General features: G+C 39.0%; 1 protein-coding gene across 9 annotated transcripts in view; it reads left to right on the top strand.

Annotated features, from left to right (window-relative positions):
- DNM3 (dynamin 3) overlaps positions 1 to 25,128 on the top strand; it is a 181,477-nt gene that overhangs the window by 47,150 nt on the left and 109,199 nt on the right. For 8 of the 9 annotated variants that reach the window (XR_010072176.1, XM_063343211.1, XM_063343210.1 and 5 more), the window contains one exon: positions 5,283 to 5,396. Coding sequence is in view for 8 of the 9 variants with exons in the window: in XM_063343211.1 (XP_063199281.1) it covers positions 5,283 to 5,396 (114 nt within the window). In the remaining variant the exon portion in view is untranslated. Of the gene's footprint in view, positions 1 to 58; positions 77 to 5,282; positions 5,397 to 25,128 lie in introns of all 9 variants that reach the window. The other variant, XM_063343209.1, reaches the window with a different exon arrangement.

Here is a 25,128-nt window from a genome sequence, read left to right as displayed (position 1 = left end):
CTTTTTTTGTTTGTCTTTTCTTTGCTACCGCCTGAGGTTTTGACCTGACTCCACAAAGTTTCTTTTTAAGCCACAGGTTAGTCTGTCTTCTAATTTGCTTGAAATAATCAGTGTAATGCTTGGTTCTACACAGCACCCTAGCGAGGTCTGGTTCCTGAAAGCCGACCCACTCTTAACTGTGTATTTTGTGTGTCGAGATTAGTTTGGATGACTAAAATTTAATTTAAAGCTCCCCTTCGTGATAAACCTTTGAAGATGAAGGTGAAGGTGTCATCCATGTGCCCAATTGATACTATCTGTGTGAGAATGCAAGGTACTCAAATTATAGAAGATTATATATAATTTATATGAAATTCTGTTTTCATGTTTTTACATCTGCGGCAAAATCTGCTGCTGTGCTTGAACTAGCCCCTGTAATTGGAGAAGAGATTCCAGTCACTGTCCAAGTGATTTGTAGGTTTGGGTTCGAAGGCTTTGTTTAACCTGCCTCATTTACACCTTCACGCCAGCAACCTGCTTCGGTTGTTCTGGACACAGGTAGCATTCAGACCCCATCAATTGGCCTGAACTATTGTGCTAATAAGTAACTTTTTCTGCTAGTAACCCCCCCCTTTTTTTTTTTTTTGCTTTTTAATCCTGCTTTGTAGCATACTTTGCTGCTTCTTTTCTTCAGATATACTGAAATCCTGTTACCTTACATGACCCAGGAAAAAAATGTGTTTACAGAATTTTTTTAAGCAAGTAGATGGAAATGGAAACTTGTGCCATGGGCAGTGAGGTGGTCATGAAAAATCATGACAAGGCTGTTCTGTTAAGAAATGTCAGTATTTCTGTAAAAGACGTGGTGCCCATGAACAACCGCATGATGCTAAATTTTGAAATTTGAAATACTCTTGAATAAGACGTGCTGATGTTGAATTTTCACCTTATCGAGACTAGAGAAGTATTGCTGTTCTAAGTGGCCTTTAACTGTACTTATTTTTTAGGTTAAGATTCCTTTATGATTGACTTAACCACCTCAATCTTTGTTTAACTACATTTGGAAGCATGTTTCAGTTTTTCACTACTGAGTGCTTTGCTTCAGTAAAGACTAATTTTTTTCTTTAAAGTAGGCATGTGTTTAGGACTTAAGCTACTGTCATTATTTGAGAGTTATGCGATATATTGTGCAGTGATCTTGGGGGAAGCAGCATCACAAGATCTCATTTGTATTCAGTATCAGAACAGATCTGAGAAGTTTGTGCTCTGACATTTGGCAAATTACAGCGAAATACAGGTTTTCTCTCTAACCTGTTGTTCCTTTTTAGTCTCTGTAGTGTGAGGATCTTCATAATTGAACCCAAAGAACCCAGGATGCCTCACAGAGTAGTTTTTGCATTTTTTTTATTCTCTCAATGTACTTACTATTTGGTCACACGTGTTGTTATGAGAGTGACTAGAAGATAGAGTAGTGCTGGGAGTTGTGTTGTGTGTTCAGAATTATTTCCATGGAGCTACGTAACATAAGTTTAATAGAGAGTTATGTTAACTCAGCAAATGCTGCTGCTTATGTTGTTGCGGAAGTAGCCAGTCTTACGATTTTCACACTTGTATTTCTGTCTGCCCAGCCAATTTCACTTACCCTTCACTTATCTTGAAATCATCTTTCAAATACTTCTTTTAAAGAAATGGAACACTTTCTGATTCTCTAATGTATTTCTTTTACAAAGACCTTATTTAATTTAATGAAATGAATAAGCCATGCAGCAATATGTAAAATGTACCTATTGTGTCAAATCCTGCTTTCCTGTTTATCCATGAAGTGGTGGAGAATAAGAACAACAGATATGATTTGGGTTTTGTGCAGCTGAACTATCAGAAAATGACTTCCTTCTGGCTTGTTCGTGTGCATTCGTACCCTCTTAGTTTCATTTTTCAGACACCCAGATTAGATATCAGGACCCTGAAGGAAGGAACTGTGTCATCTCTTGTTCATCCTGTACATGGAGTCCAGCTACCGGTCAGAATATTGTCTTCACTAGCTTCTGGCAATGCCCATATTTTTCACCTTCCTGAAGTTCATAACTCGTGTCACTAGTATCCGGTTTGCACAGAGTGACGTCTAGAAATATGATAGAAAATATTGAAATGGATCTCTTAAATCCAAACCAACCAGAAAATGAACTAGTGAAAACAATAATGAAACACACTACTTTCATTTTTCAAGCTGAACTACTATACAACACAGCTAACACAATGGTTTTAAAAAAAAAAAGAACAACTCCCCCATCAGAGCTTTTTTTAACTTCAGAAGTCTCTTTGAAAAATCTTTGCTGCTTGTTGCCTGTGGAAGGATGCTTTTTTCTAAAATATAGCTTGAGTTACCTTTTAGGAATTGGCTGGAATCTAAGGTGTAATTCAGTTTCTCTGGAAAGTAAAACTGTGTTGCTTAATCTCACTTTGTTTTGCATTTACGTGTTGATCCAACATCTCCCTCCTCTCTGACCCCAGTGCTGGTACTGAGTAGTGCTTTGAAAGCGTAGCTTTTTCTAGTTAATAAAATGTGCCTGGGAAACAGGAACAATTCAATGGAGAAAAAATGAGGCTTAGCACACCAAGCTCATCTTCCCTCTCTTGATGTCCCCTGGAACTGCTTCCAAGTATTTTGGATAATTATGATCTGTTTTAGTGTCCAGGATATTTTAGAGGACACCAGGCCCTGTTTTCTCAGAGGGGTGTAGATAAACAGGTCTAGGAATTTGCACATGAAAAACACGTACCCAAGATACTGCTCTAGCTTGGTGCCGTGCTCTTCATGCCGTGTTGTGTGGGAATGACAGCTGGATCTAATCCTCAGCACACAGGATTTTTGAGGAAACAACTGGCAAATTCCTTCCTTTACAAGACAGTGACCAATGTTTGTATTAAAAAGTCAGCTTGTTTCTGTCCACACCCCGTGATGGTTACGCGTCTATGGGGAGATGTGTTGGGCTGGAGCAAGACAGTCTTTTGGAGCTATGCAACTAATGTAGTTCCTACATTAGATGTATTAAAAGCTTTATTACTTCTTAAATGGCTTGTATAGTTTAGATTTTAAAATCTTGGCTTGGTCTGTTCCGAGACCTCTACCACAAGTGTGTTCTTGTCGAATTGAGAAAATTTGACTCTATTAACGTGCTACAAAGCCTATGGTAATGATGAAGGAAAGCACTGAATGGTGTAAGCAGAGTGCACTACTTTCCTTCCCTTTTAACTGCTCATCACCTGTAAGGTTCTTGAACATGCTACTCGGGTGTTTCTCGCTGGTTTCCTTCCAGAAATCACCTCTTTATCCCCACTGTGACATCTGTCTTCAAATCTTTTACCCTGTCAAGTCTTTTACATGCGTCCGAACTCTGTCCATCATGTACGTGGCTATGTGCTTTATAGGAAGCAACACGGCATTTTCCATTGCAGAGAGCCTGGGTAAACAGCATCCTTTCTCATGGTATCTTGCTTCGGTTTCTTTATAATGCAAGAATAACCACTTTAGCACATTTGCTGTGAAGTATTTAGTCTACTGTATAGATATAGCTCAGCTGGTTGTGGAGCTAAGTTCAAGTGTCTGGGGAACCTTAATTTCCAGGGCTTTGCCCAAAATTTCTTGTGTTTGCATTTGTGTAGTTCAGTGCAGAAGAAAAATGAAATTAGCTTGGTTCCCCAACTTGTTCTGTGGCAGCTGCCTGAAGGCCAGTACGCTGGCTATAGATGCGTGTTGCTTGTTTCCTGTTAAAAGTTCACTTCAATAAACACCTTAAATAAAATGAGGATTTGATGGGTAATCAAGTTTTTATCAGTATATTTCCCTTAATATGCACTTGGACAAGCATTCCATGTCTATTTGTGGACATGCCTCCTCTCCACCTTTTTTTTTTTTTTTTTCAGTGAACATGAATATTAGAAATGACGACGAACCTCTGCATTAAACCCTTGTTAGGCTATTTTATCTAGTCAGCTCCAACTACGCTCTTGAGTCGCTCCATGGGAGTCATGTCCAGTTCTCTCATGGCTTATGCAGTCTTCAGAACCAAATCAATGTTTTCTTAGCAATTTTCTTACAGGCTAAGAACCCATAGACTGGTTTTGGATCTTCAGTGCTTTTCTTCTTCGAAATGAAATTGATGCTCTTGGATTATGTGCATTACCAATACTTTTACCAGCTTTTCAGGTGCAACTTCTGATCTCTTTTCTTTGGTTTGGTTATCAAATAGAACTTAGTCCCTTGCTTAAGTCCATGCTTATGGGAATTTTGAGGGAGTTCTGAAGGGCTTCTCTGAGCACTTCTTCCTATCTCAAGACTTCAATGGCAAGTAAAGGGTGTTGCCGTGGGAAGAAGCAGAATAGCTGAGGTTCCCTGCATCTGTGTGACTGGGAGAGTTCTCTTGCCTTGTTCAGAGTATGATAGGAAGGACCATTTGCTTTCTCATATATATATTGGAAAAGAATAAATGTTCCAACAAAATCGAAAGTTTCTGTCTCATTCCTCTTAAGTTTTCCGTTGTCCCTCTTCCTCTTTGCATGAGGTACCCTCCTGGCCTAAGTATTTACGAGTATGCTTTCCCATCTGTTCTTTCATCTTTGGCTTGTACCCATTTTGTAAAGCTCTGCCTTACCCATTTTTCCTCGGATTTTTATTGCTGCCTTAGGGTTCCTACCCCCCACCCCCCTTTTCTTTTTTCTCTTCTACCTTATGAGGGGAAAATAGCTCTCATATACCTCTCCTTACCACCGCCTCTCTTAATTTCAAATTAATTGTAGAAGACCTCTCCACTTTTTCACTTGATTCAACCCCTTTGGAAAATACCCAATGTGTGTCAGAAGCCACTTGTTTCACCATAAACTAGGTGCTGTTCCTAGTGTCCAACTCTACAAATGACTTGAACAGTTAGACTAGAATGGTCATATATAAATTGTGTGGACTTTTACAATGCGTTATTATGCAGCAAACAAGTGTCTTCAGGTTTACATGATCCTTCATTCATTCCTGCTTGCTGTAAGTACACACAATAATACTCAGGCTCCTCTCTTTCTCCAACCTTTTGACTGAAAACACTGTATTCACTTTATATTTGGTTTGTTTTTTGTTTTTTTTCTCGAATGATAGGAACCCACAAAATCTCTGTTTTGAATTTGCCAGAGACTGAAAAAATGCACCTGTTCTTGTTTTCTGTAGCAAGTCTTTATTTCAAAGAATGTATGCAGCAGCAGAATTATGTCAAGTGAGCAATGAACTAAACTTGTGCCCGACTGCACCCTCTGCGCAGGTCATCCGGAAAGGCTGGCTGACCATCAACAATATTGGCATCATGAAAGGAGGATCCAAGGAATACTGGTTCGTTCTAACTGCAGAGAGTTTGTCCTGGTATAAAGATGATGAGGTAAGGAATGACACACTTCTTTCTACTGGCGGGGGGTGGGACGGGACACACGATCTATTTGTTCAGTCTTCTGATATCAGCTTAAATTATTAAATCAGCTTGTACAGACTTTGAACCGAAAGAATGTTTTAAGGTTTTACCTGCCTCCTTTAAATTTTCTGGTTTTGATTCATGGAGAATGATGACCCTCTTAGACTTCTGTTGAAATGATGATAACATAGGTACAGGGTGTTGTGGGGGGGTGTTTCTGTTTGTTTTTTTTTTTGTTTTATTTTTTTCCTCTCTTCCTGTGGCTTCCAGATATTGGTCTAAAATCTTTTGGAATGTCCTGGTTATTGTCCTGTGCCTGTTTGAACTGTTCTTACGCTTGTACTGTAAATTGATCATAAATTGTCTACGTAAAGTTACTCCTAAAAGTAAGTACATGATGTAATGATAACAATTTTTCTCCAGTCTCATATTCTGGGAGGCTGAAAAGCCTGTCTGCAGAGTTCTGGAGCTGGTTGGTATGGATTTTCAAATTTGCTACTGAAAATCCAAAAAATGCATCTTGGTAAGAAATGTCACTGCTGTCAGTAATCTGAGGTGAGTAATACGAAAACTGGAAAAAGCATTTCTCTGATAAACAGGATATCTAGGTTGCTCACTTTATTGAATATATCAACTTCACAGTAAAGCCTTTGTGTTTTATTTAAAGGCTTGTGTTGGTTTTCATAGAAAAATTGGGCTACACTTAAAAAACCCCAAACTGTTATTTTCTGATTTTTTTTTTATTTTTAAATTACATGTTTTCAGCAAAAATTTAGTGATTTTTTTTTTTTTAGCATAAACCAGTTCGTTGGATGAAAGAGGCGCAGGTAATCAATCTTTCCAGTCAATCTTTCCAGCTTATTCTGGTTTACCCCAACAAAACATGGGGTTTGTTGAGGGCAACTGTGCAGGCAATTCATATTCTGTTTAATTTATATAGTATTTTGCTGCAGTGAGATTTTCTAGAACCACTGGGGAGAGGTCCTGCAACGCATGTACTTAAGCCAGAGCTCTGCTGAGTCCTGCAAGTCCAGAATCTGATACTTATCCTTGGTAGTTACATCAGTGATAATGCTGATGGTGGAAACTGCACTTGTACAGTAGGTTTTTTTTCCCTGAGTCAGTAGCCATTTTGGGATAGACCTTAAGATTGAGGGACAAATTAGATTGATCTTGAAGATTCTGCCCGTCGCCCTTTCATTTAAGTTTTAAAGGGATTCAAATGTATTTACTGTAACAGGAAAATCAGTGCGTGTCAGACACTGGGGAGGATCCAAATGCTAGGTGTCAAGAGGGGAAGTTTTATTCTCAGATTACTGAAATACAATTTGAAGTATTATATTGCAATGACATAAAAATGAATCAAAGAGAATGCAAAGGTACCTTTATGAATATGAAAATTTGAAGCTGTTGTATTTGTGATGTAACTTGAAGCTACTAGAACTTGTTGTCTTAGATTAGCTACCGGTAACTGTAACTACAATAATTGATGTTGTGAGGTTAACACCCCTTGCTATGCTCCCTCTCAAACACTTGGAGGTGCGTCTAAGATGTGCTGTGGCAATTTTTGAGGTAGTTTTGGTGTTGCTTTTTTGAGTCTGATCTTTGCTTAGTGTGTGCAATATAAAAATTCTTGAAAATGTTTATGGAATGTCTTCCGCTGTGCACCTTCAAAAAGAAATTGTTTTGATAGTGTACTAGAGAGTTTCACCTGGGGATCTTGGAATAGTACATGGAGGGAATTGGCCACTGTCTGATTTCTATATGCATAGTTTAAAATATTGTCTCTTAATTGCCAATCAGTTGTGTTTTGAGGGTCGTGAAAATAACAGTAGTTCATTCAGTCCAATACGGGAAATTATTCAAGGATTTCTTAGAGTGGTCAGAGAAGATAACAGCATAGTGTTCCATGCTTTGCTGGTGGAAGAAGTTCCTCCTCAAGTACAGATTTGCCGTATAATTTGATTATTCTGTCCTGGGAAAGAGCTCAGAAAGTTTGTTTCTATTTGGTGTTTTTTTTTGTTGTTGTTTACTGGGCCTTTCTCAGTAGGTTTTCGAAAACTAGTAAGCTCTGGCTTAGATACTTTCTGAAGATGGTTAAAGACACAGCTTGACCATTAGGTTAATCAAAAGACCAATGACTTGTTTCAGAAACAGAACTACTGACTTCTAAAAATAAAGAAACAAATATTTGATCTCCTGGCTGAATTCTTATTTTTATAATTATGTTTCTTCTCCTTAAAATGTTCTCCTGGCTTTCAGCTTGCTTTGGTAGTTGTCACATCCTGTTCTCAGATGGTTACTGAAATGGCTGCAGGCTGGTGTATTTCCACCCTGGTACGGTACGTAGTCTTCAGTGATGTGTGAAGTGATACCCGTGTTTATGTGTCTGGACTGTGCCCGGGCTCAGTGCCGCTGTGAGATCCTAGGGAGATCCGATCTCCCATGCCTACCACTTGGGCCAGTCACTCCTGCAGTGCTTGCACAGTAGCGAGAGCCTCTCCATCGCAGCTGGGGAAGATGCAGAAGGTCAGGTCTCACTCTTTCTCCTGCCACAGGGTTCATTCTCCCTGCCTCTCTACCCCTGAGTAAGTAACGTTGTAGCAGCTTGAGTACCAGTGAGCTCTGACAATGTTCTTTACAGAGCTGCAGTGCTTGCTGGGACCTCTACGGCTGTGTACCCCCTCTAGTGTAAACTGAGCCCTTTTTCTGTAGCCTGGAATTTACTCTGAGATTAAAATCACACTCTGAATGCAAGTGGTTGCTTGCTAGTGCCATTAGGAGGACGTAAATTATTTCCTTTATTTGTGAGCTGCAGCTTTTATAAGTGAAGAATCCACAGTGGAATGCATTTTGAAGCAAGTTACTTTGGCAAAAGATTTCAAAATTTGTTGTATGATAGCAGTATCACAAAAGAAACAATTGGTTTCTTGACACGGTTTTGTTGCTGCTGAAGCGTACTACAGGATTTTATTCCTGATGAGATGGGAATCAGTGCCTAAGAACGCTTTTGAGGCGTATAATTATGGAAATATCAAGTTGGTGTTTGAAGAGTGTGGGTAAAGCAGTTACAGTATCAGTTACGTGACTACTAATCCGGATTAGTTTGTGATCCTGCATACAGTTGCTTGTGTTCATAACTTTGTTGCGTGACCAGTACCATGACTTTGTGCTTTTTCCACTTGCTTAAAATTAAGCAAGGACAGTACTGTGTACCACTTTGGGGCTGTTATAAATAAGTGCAAGACCTCACAAATACCAGTTTTCTTTCGTAGAGTATTCCATATAATACTAGCTGAAGTATTATAAGGCATACCTACACAGAAAATATTAAATCTGAGCATTTTAGCTCTCGGTTGTTACCGCTTTGTTAAGAAGCGCAAAAAGCTGTAAACTTTTGTGCTCAGGTTCGTTTGAGAGTCAACCTGCAAATTTGAAATTTGTGAATTAGCCATTTTATGTTAGAATAAAACGGACTTTGGGAATGTGGAACGCCATTCTTGGTTGTGAATCGAAACGCTCTTTGTTGTAAACAAAAGCATGCCATTTGTAAAGTGGTGTAGCTTTTTTTACAGGGTATGGTCAAAGAATGTGACTTTATTCTTTCTAAAGCATCCAGAGATTTCACTGGCATTATTGGTGTGCAAAGGATGCCAAGCTAGGCTCTAGGAGAACTTCTGAAAATGTGGAATTTACAGCTTTTAGAAAAATCCCCTTATTTCCAAATAAAATATTTTCATTCTGTTTCAATAGGAAAGGAGAGTATTATCAACATCCAGTGATAGATGCAGTTTGTATTATAATTTCACAGTTTGTTCCCAATTGCAAAATTCTGTGTGGTTTGGGAGGGAGATAGGAAAATAAGTGAGGAGGTGAGAGAGTGGAAAGGGGAGAAGTTACTGTAAGGTCTACCATTGTGTCTGTTTATAGAATTAACTTGCCACACAACAAGCTGCTCTCGGCTTCTGTGGCTAGCAGGAATGTTAGTGATTTTTATTTTGACAATAATCTAAGAACAGGAGTTGCTCGAGTTATGCCTGAGAAATAAATGGGAGAACGAAACATACAATGGTGCCGCAAAGCTGCGTATAAATAAAACTTATTGTTAGTGAGTTAATGAGAACAACTAGGAAAAGAGTACTATAGGAAGCACAGTAAAAATTTCAGCAGTGGGTTTTATTGTATTTTATAGGCAGTGTTGGTTTGACTCTAGGTGGGTTGCAGTACGCGGCTTGGTTACTGACCGGCCGTCTGAGATCCAGAGTGACTCTTGGCTGGAGCTGTTGGTGAAGATGCTCTGGTGTGTCAGAGCGGTTTCCCACTGGCGGCCGTCCCTCAGGCTGGGTTGTCATGCGACTGCCTGTCTGTGCCTGCTGTACAGGTGAGAGGATGTTCTGCACAGCAAGTGTAGACAGGCAGACACATGACAACTCCGTCCAGCCAGTCCCTTGGAGCCATCGCCGCTGGCGTGCAACACTTTGTACCATTCCGGTTTGGGGGGCTTTGGAGGGGGGGGAAACACACATAACAGAATTGAACTTTACAACGTTGGGAGCTGTAGAACAAGAACAGAACTTGATTTTATTCGGAAAAGAAGCATTTTGGTACATCGGTTATCGTTGCGCTGACATGTATCAGAGATGCGATTTCAACAGGCTGGTCACACTGAACATTTGGAAAAACAAAAAAGGATTGAAGCCATGGTTTATTTTATATGCAATTCGTACAGGATTCTGCCTGCATATTGTAGTCACACATAGTAATTTAACCAGATGGTTTTACTCTTCTCGGAAGCACAGAAATACTGAAGTTCAAGATAAAGGATATGTTTATACAGTACATATTTTCTAGAAGCAGATAAGTACAGTAATCTTGCATGTTAAAAATAAAAATCTTTCTGTATAAATGGAGGAAACCACTTGCACATTAACCCACTTAAAGGGAATGTGCTGGAAAGAACACTGGTTGCATTTTATATCTATTTTGCTAATACGTTAAAGCTATACACTTATAATGACATTTCTTTAGTATTCTGCTTTGCATATTATTTAAATTTAGCTTTCTCTCAAAATCTGTACTTCATAAGGGAAAAAAAACAACTTCACAATTTCGGTAAGTTTTTCAGTTGAGCATAGACTATTGTATAGATGAAAAGCATGCAAATAGCATCATTTCACATCACAAGATGCGCTGCTTCACTAAACTCTCCTGTCTATAAAACACACCCAGGAACTGTAATCCGATTCTACAGTTACATTTGTAGCATCACTGGGGTGTTGTTTCGAAAGGTATAAAACACATTGGAAGCTTAAAAAGGGAAAAGAATAATTGTGTTACATTTCTATACAGATGAAATGATCCTGGTTTATAGTGGTGTTCTTAGATCGCTGTTGCTCGCTAGTGCCACCACAGGTAAGCAACAAAGTTGGGCTTTCAAACCATCCCATACAGAATAGCAGCAAACCACTTCTAAGTTTCATCCTGAAAACTGATTATAAAAGGGATGAATTTACCAAAAGGCTAAAGGTGGGGATAGTGTTGAGGTTTTAAATTAGACTAATAATAAATTAATATGTAATTATTCAGGTGTTTTACCTCTAATCATTATTTTGCCATAAAGAAAAAAAAATACATTTTAGCTAATATACAAGTTGAAGCGTGCAAATTAAGTTTATCAGTTATATGAATAAAACTTTCTTTGAACCAAACAAAGTGGAATAATATGTCGTAAAAAAATAAATCAAGCACAAAACATGACTAGCTAATTCAGACATGGAAATTTAATTCTGAGACATTAAATAGGTCTTAAAAAAAAAATGAATCAAGCACAAAAGATGACTAACTAATTCAGACACGGAAAGTTAATTCCAAGACATTAAATAGTTTTACTTTGACTTTATAATAGGTTTATTTACATTTTTGTAGCTCTAAGTAAAATTTTAAATGTATGCTTTAAGTTGGCATGTCTTCCTACCCACTTAATGATTTTAAAGAAAACCCAAAGTGGCAAATTAGAAGTACTTCTAAAATAAATATAAGACACTGCTTGTTTTATAGATTTCGTCAAATTTAATTGCTACAGTTAGTTGTTAAAGGAGTCGGAGATCTTTAGTCTGGGAAAAAATTAGGTCTCAGTTTGTGTGTTATGGATCCTCCTTGAAATTGCAAAGAATTGTACAGTAAAATTCCTTGGCAACCTATAGTATAAAAGGATTGGAAGAACGAAAGTATGCGTTTTAAGTAAGAGGCTTTCTACTAGCAACTATCAGGGAAGTTGTGCAGGGAGTAAAAGTTGTAAGTGGAAAGATTGTGTGGCCTTTCTAATAACTGTACACAAGGAGAAATCATCGAAGAGTCAGGAAAGAGCTTTGCATCTTGAGCTGAGGCAAATTTATTTTGCCTTCAGTCAGTTCATTGCCTACCACTAATGACTGGGTAGTGATCCCCACTTGATTCTTAGCTAAGAACTGATATTCCTTGAAATTGTAGCTAAACGGGCTAAACGCTTTTGTGTGCTGTATCTGATTCATTGGGGCACTAAAGGGCTAGAGAATATTTTGGAATCCTTGTAAGAAAAAGAAAAAATCATCTTATCATTGCCAATATTATATTCACAGAAACCTATATTAAGGATTTGACTTTAAATATTGGTAGCTTGGAAATGGAGTTGAGAATTGTATTCTCTCCGACTGTGAATCAGGACTTTTTATTTAAGGGCAGGTTGTTATTTTTAGATACTGTTTTGCAAAGCAGCGTAAAATGCAGTACAGAAGTACAGTAGCATTATTCAGGAAAGTTTCATTCTGAACTGTGGCATTTCCTGTCTTTTTGTAGTTTTAAACCTGACCCTTAATATTATTTCAATTAGGATTTTTTATTATTTTTTTTAATAAAGTACAGTTCAGGAAGCAAAGCCTTTGGCAAGTAAGTTATGCTCTTGATTAAAATTCATTATTTTAATAAACCCACCCACTAAGATTTAGGGTTTTTTATTTTCCAATCTGCTTAACAGATTTTGATGAAAAGATTATAATAATTTAACATTCTGTTTGGAAGTTGGGAATTTTTAGGCAAGTATTTTGTTATTTTGATTTTAATATTTTTCCATACTGCAATGATACTTGGGTGGTCTGCAGAAACGTCTGTGGAGGCACGGCGATAGTACAGGAAGGGGGGGGGGACAAGGAGCGTGGAGAGGGTAGCGGTGCCTGTTAGGCTTCTGAAAATACAGATGTGTTAAATAGCTCTGGTGATGGCCATACAGAAGATAACATGCAACTTAATGACAAGGCAGAAAAAATGTCAAATGACATGGTTTTTCTTTTTTTTAAAGTAACTAGTTTTTTTCACGTTTGGATGCTATTTGATCTATATTTATTTCTGTGAAGTGACTTCCCCCCACCCTTCTTTGTTTTCTTTTTTTTTTTAACATTAAAGGAATATATAGAAAAGGTTTGAAATATTTTCCCTATCTGATTTTGTTGAGTTTACAAAAAAAAAAAATTGCGCTCCTTAAAGATGAAAGTCCATTATATTGAAACACCTATTTAAACGTTCATACTGGCTTTAATTTGCTTTTCACGTTTTTGTGCATTTTATATTAATATGAATTGTATAATTTAGTTCATAAACCAGGCTTAAGCATTGGTATTGTCCAGGTTTTACAGAATTCTCACCACGATTTAGCATGCACTGGATCCCGCTAATTTTTTTTAGTCATTGCAAAAAAAGTAGTTTGTTCTTTTTGGTTTTTTTTTTCTGTTGAAATATTTGTATACAGCTATCTTGTGTTCGTTGACATGCATATTTAAAACCTCTGCTTTTATAACTATGGCAATCTTTTCTGGAGGATTATGCTCAACTAGAACTGGTTTCAACTAAACCAGCACTGTTTTAAGAACCACAGAATCAGTTAATTCACTTTGAAAATGTTTTGATTGCTGAGCTGAAGTAGATATACTTCCTTATTCATTCCTAACAATACAGGCTTTCTTTCCATATCTCTTGCTTTGCCCGATGCATTTCCCGCCCCCCCCTCCCCCTTTCCAAGCCCCATGCCAAGGGGGCCTCCTAGATCTCAGCCTTACAGTCTAAAATGTAACTTTGAAGACTCATGGGTGTATGGGAGGGGAATCACTTCCTAAATCCAGAAAGGTCATTTAAAATAAAGATTAATGCAAATAGTGGACTTAGAGATAAGAGAAACACTTAGTTCCATATATTTTCATTGTCTTTGCTTATTTAGCAAAAGTTAGCGCGGGCTGTCTTCAACAGCATTTTCACTGAGAGCCTCTTACTGACTGGATAACAATACTTCCTTTCTTAATTTCTAGATCAGAATTATAAAAAAAAAAAGTAGCTATGCAAGCAAGCACTAGATAGAAAAAAATATTTGCAAACAATCATATTCCCCTTGAAAGCATAACTGAGCAAGTTTCTTAACAAGATTTGAAAACATTTTTCTACCGCTTAAGCAAAATCTGAGTCAAAACTTTTCTGATTTGCTACGCCTAAACCAGCAATCATACTTAAAGAGAGGTTGAGAAATATTAATGCAAATTTGAATCTGGTTCCATCCCTTTCATTTCTCTCTGTCTCTTCAGATTTTCTGTTAATAACTGCATTTAACCGTTTGTTGTAACTCCACTTTAAAGTAGAATGAGAATAAAAGTTCAGTCTACTCACATTATAATGGATTAAACCCCACTAATTTAATTCTAAAGATAATCTTCTGCGAAATAAAGGAAGGAGAGGGTGGGTAACCTCTAAGTGTACATAGACATTAAAATAGAATTCTTTTAGTGAAAATCCATAAGGTTTGATGGGAGGCTAAGGGAAATGACAGTGCTAGGTCTTGCTTCATAGGCTTTAAGGCAGCCAGTATAGACACAGTCACGCTAATGCTACGTGACCATCTCTCCCCAATAGGACTTCTATTGATTATTCAAGGAGCAATGAAAAAGGTAATAATAATAATATACATATTTTAAAAAAAATATTGTATAGCATCAAGGCTGTCTAAAATATAACATGCATTCTGCAAAATTGGCTGCATATTTATGCTAATTCTTTTTATCGTATAGCTATTCAAAACCTTCCTGGCAATAATGAGCACCATATAGATGGGATTTTTTTTTCCGGTTGCAGTAGTTTGTTACTAGTGTTAACTTTAGGGGAGCTGACTCTGGAGTTCAGCTGGTATCAAATTGCAGCCCAGACTTTTTGTATTATTTTGTCCGTGGGGATTTCATTCAGCCTGAGGGTTTTTTTCCCCTACCAGGACAGCTGGAAATTCACCAAAGCAAACTTCTGCATTCGTTTACAAATTCCATTTTTATCAGTGGGATTCAGGACAAAGTAACTTATCATTTTGAATGTTAGAAGAAATATCAGCGATACAAAGTATACATGAAAGCGGCAACAGTCAATCTGTGCTGATCACTTATAGGCAATGGCCAGCCAGGTATCGGGATGGAAAGCTGTTTGTTCCATTTTATTTATTTATTGTTTTTTGTTTTTTTTTTAATTTTCCATCACATCCTGAACTTTCAGAGGTAATTTTTCCTGACAATCAAAGATTTTGTATTCTACACGGCAGAAGCCTAGCATGGAGTAGTCATAGATTTCCTATGGTTTCCCTCCCAGTTTTCGTTAGCACATATAGCGTAGGTTACTTGTAAAGAAGTTTCATCTGCATATCAAAATCTAAGTACAGTTCTCCCAAAGGTGATCTAATATAATTTACAATAATTTAAAATAATATTCATGCATTTTTTCTATTATTTTATTACTCTAAGAGAAAATAATTTCTTAAAATTGATCTTCCAATCATATTTCACAACAGGAGCTATTCAGATACATACTTCTAGCAAGCCTTTTCTGCATTAAAAAAAAAATATTATATACTCCGTAAATATTTATACTGATTGCTACAAGTAAAAAAAAAAATAAATTAAAATTACCTTTTTAGTTTGTGGGGGGAAAAAAAAGCTTTATTTTAAATGAAAAAAAAAAAAAAAGAAAAAAGAAATGACCGACTTAAACTCTACTCTTGTACACTTCTCTAGGCAGTATACCTCTAGGCAATATACCTCTCTCATTTCTTGCATAGGTTTTAGTAAACCATCAGAGCTCCATCTTTCTTGCAGTGATGACTGGAGGAAGGGGGGGGGGAGTCACCTAGGTTCGCCAGGTCATAGGCCAGGTGTTCTTCCAAAGTAGGCCTTACCAGAATGTCTTCCCCGCTTTATTCTGAAGTCCTCCTTTTTCACAGTGTCCCTTAGCGTTTCTTATTCCCTAGTGTGCAAAACCTGCGAAGAAAAATACTGTATATGAGATCTGAAAGGAGCAGTGAATGTCTTCTCCTTGGCAATAGCGACTTGCGTCCCCAATAGTCCACGCCGCTGCTTTCCCTTGCCCAGTCTAACCAATGTGCAGACTACTGTACAACAGCATTGTCCTGAACAGGTAGTCTGAACACTGGGGCGACGGAGCAGGATCTCCGGACGCGTCTATTTATTTATTTTAAATCCTCTTTTAGTCTCGGGGAAAAACTGCCTTCCTGCATCACGGGTTGTGCTCGGCTCTCCCTCACACTCTGCAGCACTCACTGAAACACACTGAAGTGCTGTGATTTCCAGTCTTGACGTGGCACATTTGCAGCAGACTGGGGATCTGGCAATGAATTTAGGACCAGGAAAAGGGGGAGGGCTGGGCCTGAGAGTCCATATATGGGATGATGTCACCCTGGGGAGGTTTGGGTATGCACTGTGCCGCTGGTGAGACCGCTAGAATTGCCTGCTCTCAGACATGGGTCTGTGTATAAAATGGTACCAGATGTTTTAGTGTAATGTTAAGCAGTCATTTCATCTTCAGGCCAGATTTTTTTCTTCAACTGGGCAGGAAGTGGGCCCCAGTATGGAAAAGCTGTAAAAAGTCAAGATGTACAGTTTCGCTGCAGCCAACGGAGAGCGAGTTAATGTAGACGCGGAATTTGCTGTTTTGTGAAGGCTGAAAAAACCGACTTTTTAAAAAGGATTCTTCTCGGGAAGCAAATGCAATAAGCCAGTGCTTATTTTCTTTCTTTTTAATGACTCTGGTTGCGCTTTTCTATTTTGGCGTTTTAGACCAAGAAAAGGGCAAATAGGTTCATTTTTTTTCTTGGAACTGTCAGCGGCATGCAGGCTGCCGAGACTTGAACAGTAATTAGAGTTACTTCCTGAAAGTGAAGCCCCCATGAAAAGTCTGGAGAAATGTTCTTTGTCATAGCCTCTACATGAGTAATTAGTTCCACATGTGGCCTTCCTATTTCCCTTCAGCTATTTTGGCTGGCTGGTTGAATACTTTGCTATAGCTCAAGACTTAAAGAAGCTTTAAAGTTTTCATTTCAAGCATCCACTGTGAAAATGGCTATTTCTGGTGTCATAATAAATTGCTTCTGGTAGATCAGTGCTATTAGGCCTGGCATTGTTTTTCACTGGTAACCCTGCTGGTCCCATTTTTCTTTTAATGGTGCTTGGTGGAATTATTCTGCTAAATTTTATCTTTGATGTTTACCAGATCTATTGAATTTTGCCAAGTATGACTTTACCGTAGATTTTAAGATATTCTCTCCACAGGCAACTATCCTTGTTCTCCTGTAAACTTTTTTCTCTTTGTTACTCGTGCTGTTGAATCTAAAGTGTTGTACTTGGGGTTTGGGGAGATTTTTTTAATCTGCCTTAGCCCATGGTCTAAAACAACAGCTAACATATCAGGTTAGCTCTTCTGAAGTCAAACCCGGAGGTGATTGCTTACAGGTCTGTATACGCACTGTATGGAATTGTTGCCAGTAGCTCTTTTTCTGCCTAGGAGTCCGAGACAAATGTCAGAATTGGGAGTATATTCTGAACGGCAGATCTCCACCAACTTCCTGGACGGGAATGGATGGAAATCTCAATGCGTCATGTGAGCTCTGGTGTCCTAAACAACTTCTGCGTTATTCGGTTCTTCCTAGGTGATGGCAGATTCTGTGCGAGCCATAGCTCTTAAAGGCATGCACGGGGCAGGCTGCAGGACTCTAGCTTCAGGGAGAATGAATGCAATAAACGTGGATGCTAGGGAAGCTGGAATCGGAGTTTCAGGCCAATGAAAAGGAAAAGTGACCTGCAGGCTGCTTTGTGGTGGTGGTGGCAGGCCGAGCACTGTGTGTCTGTTTCAGATTGAGCATCCAGTTCTGCTGTTTGGATTCACAGTGGGCTAAGCGTGTATCCAAGCAGTGGTGGGGTTTCTTTTTTAATTAGTGAAAGTGGAGGTTTGCAGAAGCTATAGAAAGAGATGTGGCTTGCAGAGTGCTCAGCTTTCTTAGCAACAGCAGCACCGCATCAGTGTGTAAGGGAAAGTGAGATGGTATGCAAGAGCTTTTTGAGATAGAGCTGTTACAACGGAGAAAGTAGAGCATGCCGTGGATAAACCAGGAGGGCTCCTCATCTGCATCTCACTGCATGTGAGGAGCTGGCTTTTTTATTGTATTCCCACTTGGCACTTGCCTTGTGGAGAAAGAATATGACTTTGGAAAGATTGAGTAGCGAGAGATTTTTGTGAGTGGGACCCTCAGTATTATTGGTCAGATTTTCCCTAGTGAGGAACCATCAGAGATTAATCGCTGCCTGTGCCACCAAGAGCAAGAAATCACGTTGTCAAGAAAAGACAGCGTTCCAGGGATCTTCTTTCCGTACCAGCAGAAGGGGAGGCAGGCTAAATAAAACAGGAGGCAATGCATTAATGAGCCAAGCAGGCTTAGGGGCTGAGGGGAGTGAAGTTTTGAATCTCGCTGCCGAGTGCAGCAGCATTAGTTCTGAATTTTTCCCGAGATGGTTAAATAGAACCAGAATAGCTTACCACATTGTGGCCTGGAAATTCATTCCCTGTAAGTTTTGTTTCCTGGCAAAAGTAGAGCTTTAAAGGAACGGAGTACAAGAACAGGGGTTTTGGGTTGTTTTGGGTGCCCAGAAAGATGCTAAAGCCTTGTCGGGGAGAACCTCAAACATAGTCCAAAACTATTCAGACCTCTTATGCATATTTTCTTTCCTTCCAAAGGGCTGCTCTGCTACTTACATGCATCTGTGTTAGACATTTAGACCAAATCCCTCCTTTTCCACTTGATCCCCTTTTGGAAAGGAAAAGGCCCAAAAAGCAATCGACATTTCCATTCCTTCTGATACCAAGTTCAGACTATACTTGAAATATTTGAAATCTTCCACTAAACAGCTTCCCAGCTATACCATGGGATTTAAAACTGTTTCCGATCAAGTTCCAAGGCTCTCATTTAGCTGTAGTTTCCTAAATGGCAGGCCGCTTTCATGGTTGCAGTGATCTTGACTCAGAGAGTCAATATCCATAATGAACTGTTACCCAGAGCTTATCCCAAGTGCCTTTCAAAGATGGTGATAAACTTTCGTTTTTCGTGAGTTTATCATCATGCTGACATTCTGTCAGGCCTATGAACTCAACCCAACGATTATTTTCCAAAAGCCTAAAATCTTGTTTGATTTTTTTTTTTTTTTATTAACTTGGAGGATTTTGAGAAGTCGAAGTTCTTCATTAACGCTTACTTGGAGGGCTACCATGAAAAAGAAAATAGCTATATTTCTGCTTCATTGTTTTCTTTTCCTGGCAGACGGCAGTGTAGTGCCAGGACCTTCTTCCTGCTGAACGGGATGGGCATCTTTGAAGCAGTCATGACGTGTGTGGCTAGCATGGGAGCTGTATGCTTCTTCTGTTTGTAAAACGTTCTAGGCTGCCTTTACTCTAGTGAAGTGGCTGAATTGCTGCTAATACGCATTTTTTTTTACATTAAAAAAAGTTATTGTAGAAAGTGTGTGGACAACTGTAAGTTTTGTATCTCTATTTTTCAAAAGCTCTAGATAAAATCCAGAGAACTACAGAACAGTAAAGCGGGATGTCTGCAGCTGATAAACGAGTTGAAATAATAGCAGACAATTGAACGTAGTTATTTTTGAAGTTCTGCAACAGAAGGCTGTCTGCCTGATGATTTGTTCTAGGTTTTTTTGCACATCCAGCAGCAAAGGTTAACCCTTCTCAGCACTCAGAGAGCTAAATCATGATTTAAGAGGTAGGCATAGGACACAGGGAACAGTACGGATAGGCTGTCGCCGCACCATAGCGAAAATCTGATGCAAAACTACCTCCAGGGTCTGATTTTGTAACTGAGTAAGCAAAGTGAGTGGAGAATTAAAAGCCAATGAGCACAAACAAATGCAAAGGAGTAGTGTCAATTTGCAGAAAATCCCACAAGTTACACTGTGAAATTATGTTCACTTTTGTCCAGAATGCTTGGGGTATGGATGCAAGAAAGGAGATAAGGATAATGTGGGGAGAGAAGAGGTGAGGGTGGAGGAACCATCAACATGTGAGGTGATAGTATCTCTGCAGTGTTTGTCACCTTTCTGTTAATCAACTAATATCACTGATGGTTGGGCAAGGTCTAAGGCAGTCTTGCAGTTCGGTTGTTTCTTGGTGCTCTGCTGCAATCTGACTCATTAATTTTTTATTTTAGTTGTTGGTTTTTTAAAAGAAAAAAAAAAAGATTTCCCCTTAGCAATTCTGTTACTTCTGGCCAACGCGCGTAGGAATGATCTGTGCTTAGAAGTAGCTGTGCCCATTGTTATGAGAACACATTATGAAGTGTGATGCTCATTTGGAGCTTGTACCATCCTCCTCCTCTATGGACTGTCACGTTATTCGTGATGTCTGAAAAAATAACGACACAGTGCTAACTGAAGACCCCCTTTGGTAGGCTGTGTGAAGGCTGTGTGACTGCTAAGAGCCACATGTATGTGCTGCACAGTTTTCCAAGCAGTCTGGCCTCAGTATTGCAGGTAGGGATTTGCTCTTTTATAAATTACTTTAGTACAGCTCTGTATGTGCTGGATAATGTTCCAGCCTAACGCCCCTCTATTGTGTAGTTCCTCTGAATAAAACATAACAGACAGGTGAAAGCTATAGCTTCTATACACCGTGTTCCCTGTCCCCAGTCCTTTTCCCTTCCCCTACCCCTTTTTCACTTGTCCCCTCTGTCCTTCTTTCGCTCCTCCTCAGGCATATAACTTGGATGCTTTGGTGTTATTTACTCTTCCACCTACTTCGCAATCTTTCTCTCCCCAGTCCCATTTTTCTGCTCTTTGTATGTGCTTTGCCTCACATTTTGTTTGAGTTTGCAGGAGAGACGAATGGGGAGAAAGTGGGGCTGGAAGGGGTCAGTCCAACTGTTTTGGGCAGGTAACAGAGTTGAAATTCGTAACAACTAAGTTTAGGAGCCTGTATTTCCTTTATCTTCAGTGAGCAGGGGATAACTGAGCGCCTCTGAGGTGGATACCTATAGTTAGCCAATGCTGATGTCTGTCCTCGCACATGCGAGGAACTGAACGAGTGGTTCAGTACCAATGCCGCTTTTTCTTACCTTGTAGCACTGTGGTTATTTTGATCCCCGTTGTAATGTCTGCATCATTTTGTGCTCTGTATTGTTCAGTATTTTTGTTGCCTTTCTAGCCAGCGGTCAAAGTTTACCAATGCATAATTGGAAATGTTGGAAAATAACCTGAGTACCACAGAGTGGGAATTTTCATATACGGCTGACTTTGTGCTCACTGCATGTTTTCTGGCTTAAATTTTATGTATGTAGTCATGCGAGTATTTGAATATCTGAACTGGTTTTTGGAGAGTGAATTGCTTTTGGGGAGCCGTGTGTGCTCAGCACGGTGCTAACAAGTGATTATAATGACTGACAATGTTTAGATTGCACACAGGTTATTTCATTTCTGCTTAAACAAATAGCTCCTTTGTTGAACTGTTATGGCCTAATAGGAGGTATCCTCTCTGCCTGTCATGTTTTTCTTCAGGAAGAGAACAGGATACGGAATAGCTTTGACATTTCCTTAGTCATTGCTTACTCATACACAACACACAATTAGTGGAGATGCAAAATTAGCTGAGCTAAGTTAATTTTCAGAGTGGTGGTGAAGAGCACAATATGCCCTGGGTTAACACTGTCTTCTTTCTTGACTGCTGTGATCTCCTTAGGCTTTGTTTTAGCCCTGAAGCACGTTAGCGTTAAGCTTTTGGACCCTTTATAAAACCCAGATGTGCAGCTGAATCAAGTGTTCTTTTTCCCTACTCAGACTCAAATGATTCAGGCAGGTTACCACATCACTGGAAGATCATTGCTTCTCTGGTAGAAGATATCACTTCTGCTACAACATGATTGTAGTATTTGGTAAAGCAAAATAACTGGACAATAAAACGCGGGACGAAGCATTTGAGTGAATGTAGGGGCATGTTGTTTACTGCTTAACCAAAGCAAAGTTATATATAATGGATAAACTTGCAGTGGTTTTTATTTCTTTTTTCCATTCCTTTCTGGGAAAAAAAAAAAATCTCCTTGAAAATAGAACTGCCTGGGTGACCAAAAAAACCCCATACTTTATAGAAGTTTCTAGTTAAAAATCCTGTGTCTTGTTGGGTTTAAACTGCTGGTTTTGTCTAATTAGAATTTGGGGTTTGATTTACCCCTGAAACATATTTTTATGAACATTCTCTCTTCTGCCCAACTGAGAGACAGTTTGTTGTTACTTTTGTGTTTCTTTTCTGGCAAAATTTTGTGTTGCAGCTATTTCTATGTTTCAGTAACATAATACACTCTGGGGGCAGATCTTGGAGATCTTTGACTCTAATGAATACCAGTCACGTGAGAGCAAATACATGATTTATTACTTGAGTATATTTTCGATAGTAACGCTGGAAATTTTTTTTAGCGGGGGGAAGGGAGATCAAGAAAGAGGATGCAGTTGAAAGAAATTAGTGGCAAAGTGATGTTAACTCTCACCTCAGTTTGAGCCTATGGTTTGCAATGCCAACATTGTGAATGATCCCAAAACAAAGCCATCCATCCTTTTCACATTTAAGAATAATCTCAAGGGAATTGTGTTGTAGAAGCAGATCTTAAAATGAACACCAGCAATATTGCTCAGGGCCTCTAAAACTGAAAGCCATTTCTTCTAGTATTTATTGTCTTTGGCAGAACTGTTATCCTCTCTTTATATTAACTGCTGCATGAAGTGTCATCTTTGTCTTGCCAAAACTTCTGTTCATAATATAATTTTTTTCTTAGGTTGACTTGCGTTTGATAAAGATTTAACAATAACAAGCTAGGTTCTTGAATGTGAAATCAAGAGTTACGTTCCTGAGGCTGAAAATAGCAATCAGTCATTTGTGCTGTGCGGAGATGTGTGCTCTGCGAAGTGACTGTCAAAGAGCCTCAGTGAGCTGTATTGCTCCAGCCCCATAAAATGTACTGAGCGTACCCTCCTAACAGAGCCATTCATTCTCTCTTATGACTGAGTTCTAAATCATATTTCCAAAGATTAATAAGTGATATCCAAGGAGTAGTCATTAGTTGTATTTTGTCTGGCTTTTCTGTAGGCTGTGAAGGTTTAATCACCTACTGTTTGTTACTGTCTGTCTTCAGTAAGTAGGTATAAACATTTAAATTAGAATTAAGGGACAACTTAAAAGCATCTAGATTGCTCATGAGGTGTCCTGTGAGATCTGGTATCGGCAAAATTTTCATGTGAACTGGTGAATGCTGATGCTGCCAGGCATAACTTCTAAATATTTTAATTTCTAGGGTAGTTGTTTCTTGGAAAATGTGTGAAACAGAAGAGTTAATAAATCAACAGAATGTCATAATTTTTTATTAAAGTATCCCTGATATTTATAGCCACTCTTTTTATCAGTGTCTCCCAGGAAGAAAGTTTTCAAAATGGTTCATTATCACTCCCCTGTATCAAGAACAAGAAATTTTTACTTGTCACTTGAGCTTCCATAGCCAAAAAAAGAGGTTGTGTCCTGCTTTCATGGCAGTATGTGGTGTTTTTTGTCAGTCAGTTAACTGGGGTATGTTTCATCAGTTTAAAATCCTGATGACCGCGAAATGCTAACAGATTTTCTATTGTTTACTTCACCTGGTTACTTTACAAATAAAATTTTAGTGCTTTGCCTTAGCTGTTGCTTTACATGCAGTACAAGAAAATGTGTGTTTATTGTAGCTTCGCTAACGTCCTCTTCACCGTTGAGACAAGTTGTATTCTAGAAACCCATGAGCCTTTGTGTTGGTCAGGTACATATTTCTAAGTGTTTGACAACTCCCAACTGTCTAAATTCACTGCAGCTACTAAAGAGTAGTTTAGTAAAACATGCTCGATTCAGGCCTGTTATGTTCGTGGTAGACCTTCCTTTTCTCAGATTACTAAGCATTTTCAAATGTTTATGTAAGTTCCATAGAAACTAAACAAGTTACTGAGATACTTCGAGAGGTGGAGCCATGTGATAAAGACTACGAAGAGCTTTTAATCTTTCATGACTCTTCTTTATCGTGTTCTTGCTATGCTGATCTGTCATCTCTCACTGATGGTTACCTTTGCTGTGTATTGATCTCTTCCTGTCATGGCAGTATCCACGCTTCATTTCAGGCCTTCCTTTTGCTGATGGAACATTCTTGGATGTACAGAATTACCCCCTCTGCTGTCCAATTGAGTACTTCATCGTAAGACAGCAAATACTTTAAGTCTACATCTTTTATGTATGGCAATTAATATCTTAAAGGATATGACCTTGATTTAAAAAACAAACAAACCGAAGAACAAAACGACGACAAAATCCCACACTTCTCTCTGGGGTGCTACTATAAGATACTACAACACCTAAGATCAACTTGCCCATATTGTTGCTTATGTTTCCCATATCTGCAGTGGTTTCCTTTGTTGCTTTGTGCATCTGATATGTGAATCTTAGTGTATTCTGAAGAGTGCCTAAAGTTTAGGGATGAAGTAGACAGCTCTTCTCTTGATTCCCTAATGGACCTTCTATCATCTTTTGCTACAAGGTGTGTTTATTCAATGTGTCTTTTCCTAAAGCCTTAACAGTAGCATTTTTGGTTGAACACTGAACCACAATATTGCATTGCAGGGAATGCAGAAAATGCAGAAGAAATAGCAACATTTTATGGGTATTAATGTTGCTTACAATATTATTCACAAATGGAATTCATGTAGGATGAGACCTGAAAAAAACCAGTTAAGCGGGTTAATTAAAGAGAGATCCAGGAAAATCAGTACAGATGCCTGAGACATTATGGATGTCTAAGCACACTTCTGAAAATAACTGCAACCAGGCATGTCCTGCATGACATCCTTGTCTCTGAATTGGAGAGACATGATTTGATGGATGGACCATTCAGTGGATAAGGAATTGGCTGGTTGGTCACACTCAAAGAGTTGCGGTTAATGGCTTGATGGCCAAGTGGCGAGCAGTGACGAGTGGCATGCGTACCTGGGACTGGTGCTGTTTAATGTCTTTGTTGATGACACGGACAGTGTAACTGAGTGCACCCTCAGCAAGTTTGCTGATGACACCAAGCTGTGTGGAGCAGTCAACACACTGGAGGGAAACAATGCCATCCAGAGGGACCTGGACAGGTTTGAGAGGTGGGCATGTGCGAATCTCATGAAATTCAACAAGGCCAAATGCAAGGTCCTGCATGTGGATCGGGGCAATCCCACACACAAATGCAGGCTGGGCGGAGAATGGATTGAGAGCAGCCCTGAGGAGAAGGACATGGGTGTGTTGGTGGACGAGTAGCTCAACA

The sequence above is a fragment of the Chroicocephalus ridibundus genome, chromosome 8 (genome assembly GCF_963924245.1).
Source record: "Chroicocephalus ridibundus chromosome 8, bChrRid1.1, whole genome shotgun sequence".
NCBI classification, from domain to species: Eukaryota; Metazoa; Chordata; class Aves; order Charadriiformes; family Laridae; genus Chroicocephalus; species Chroicocephalus ridibundus.
Note: the sequence above shows the minus strand (reverse complement) of the source record. Positions and strands in the feature narration are given on the sequence as shown.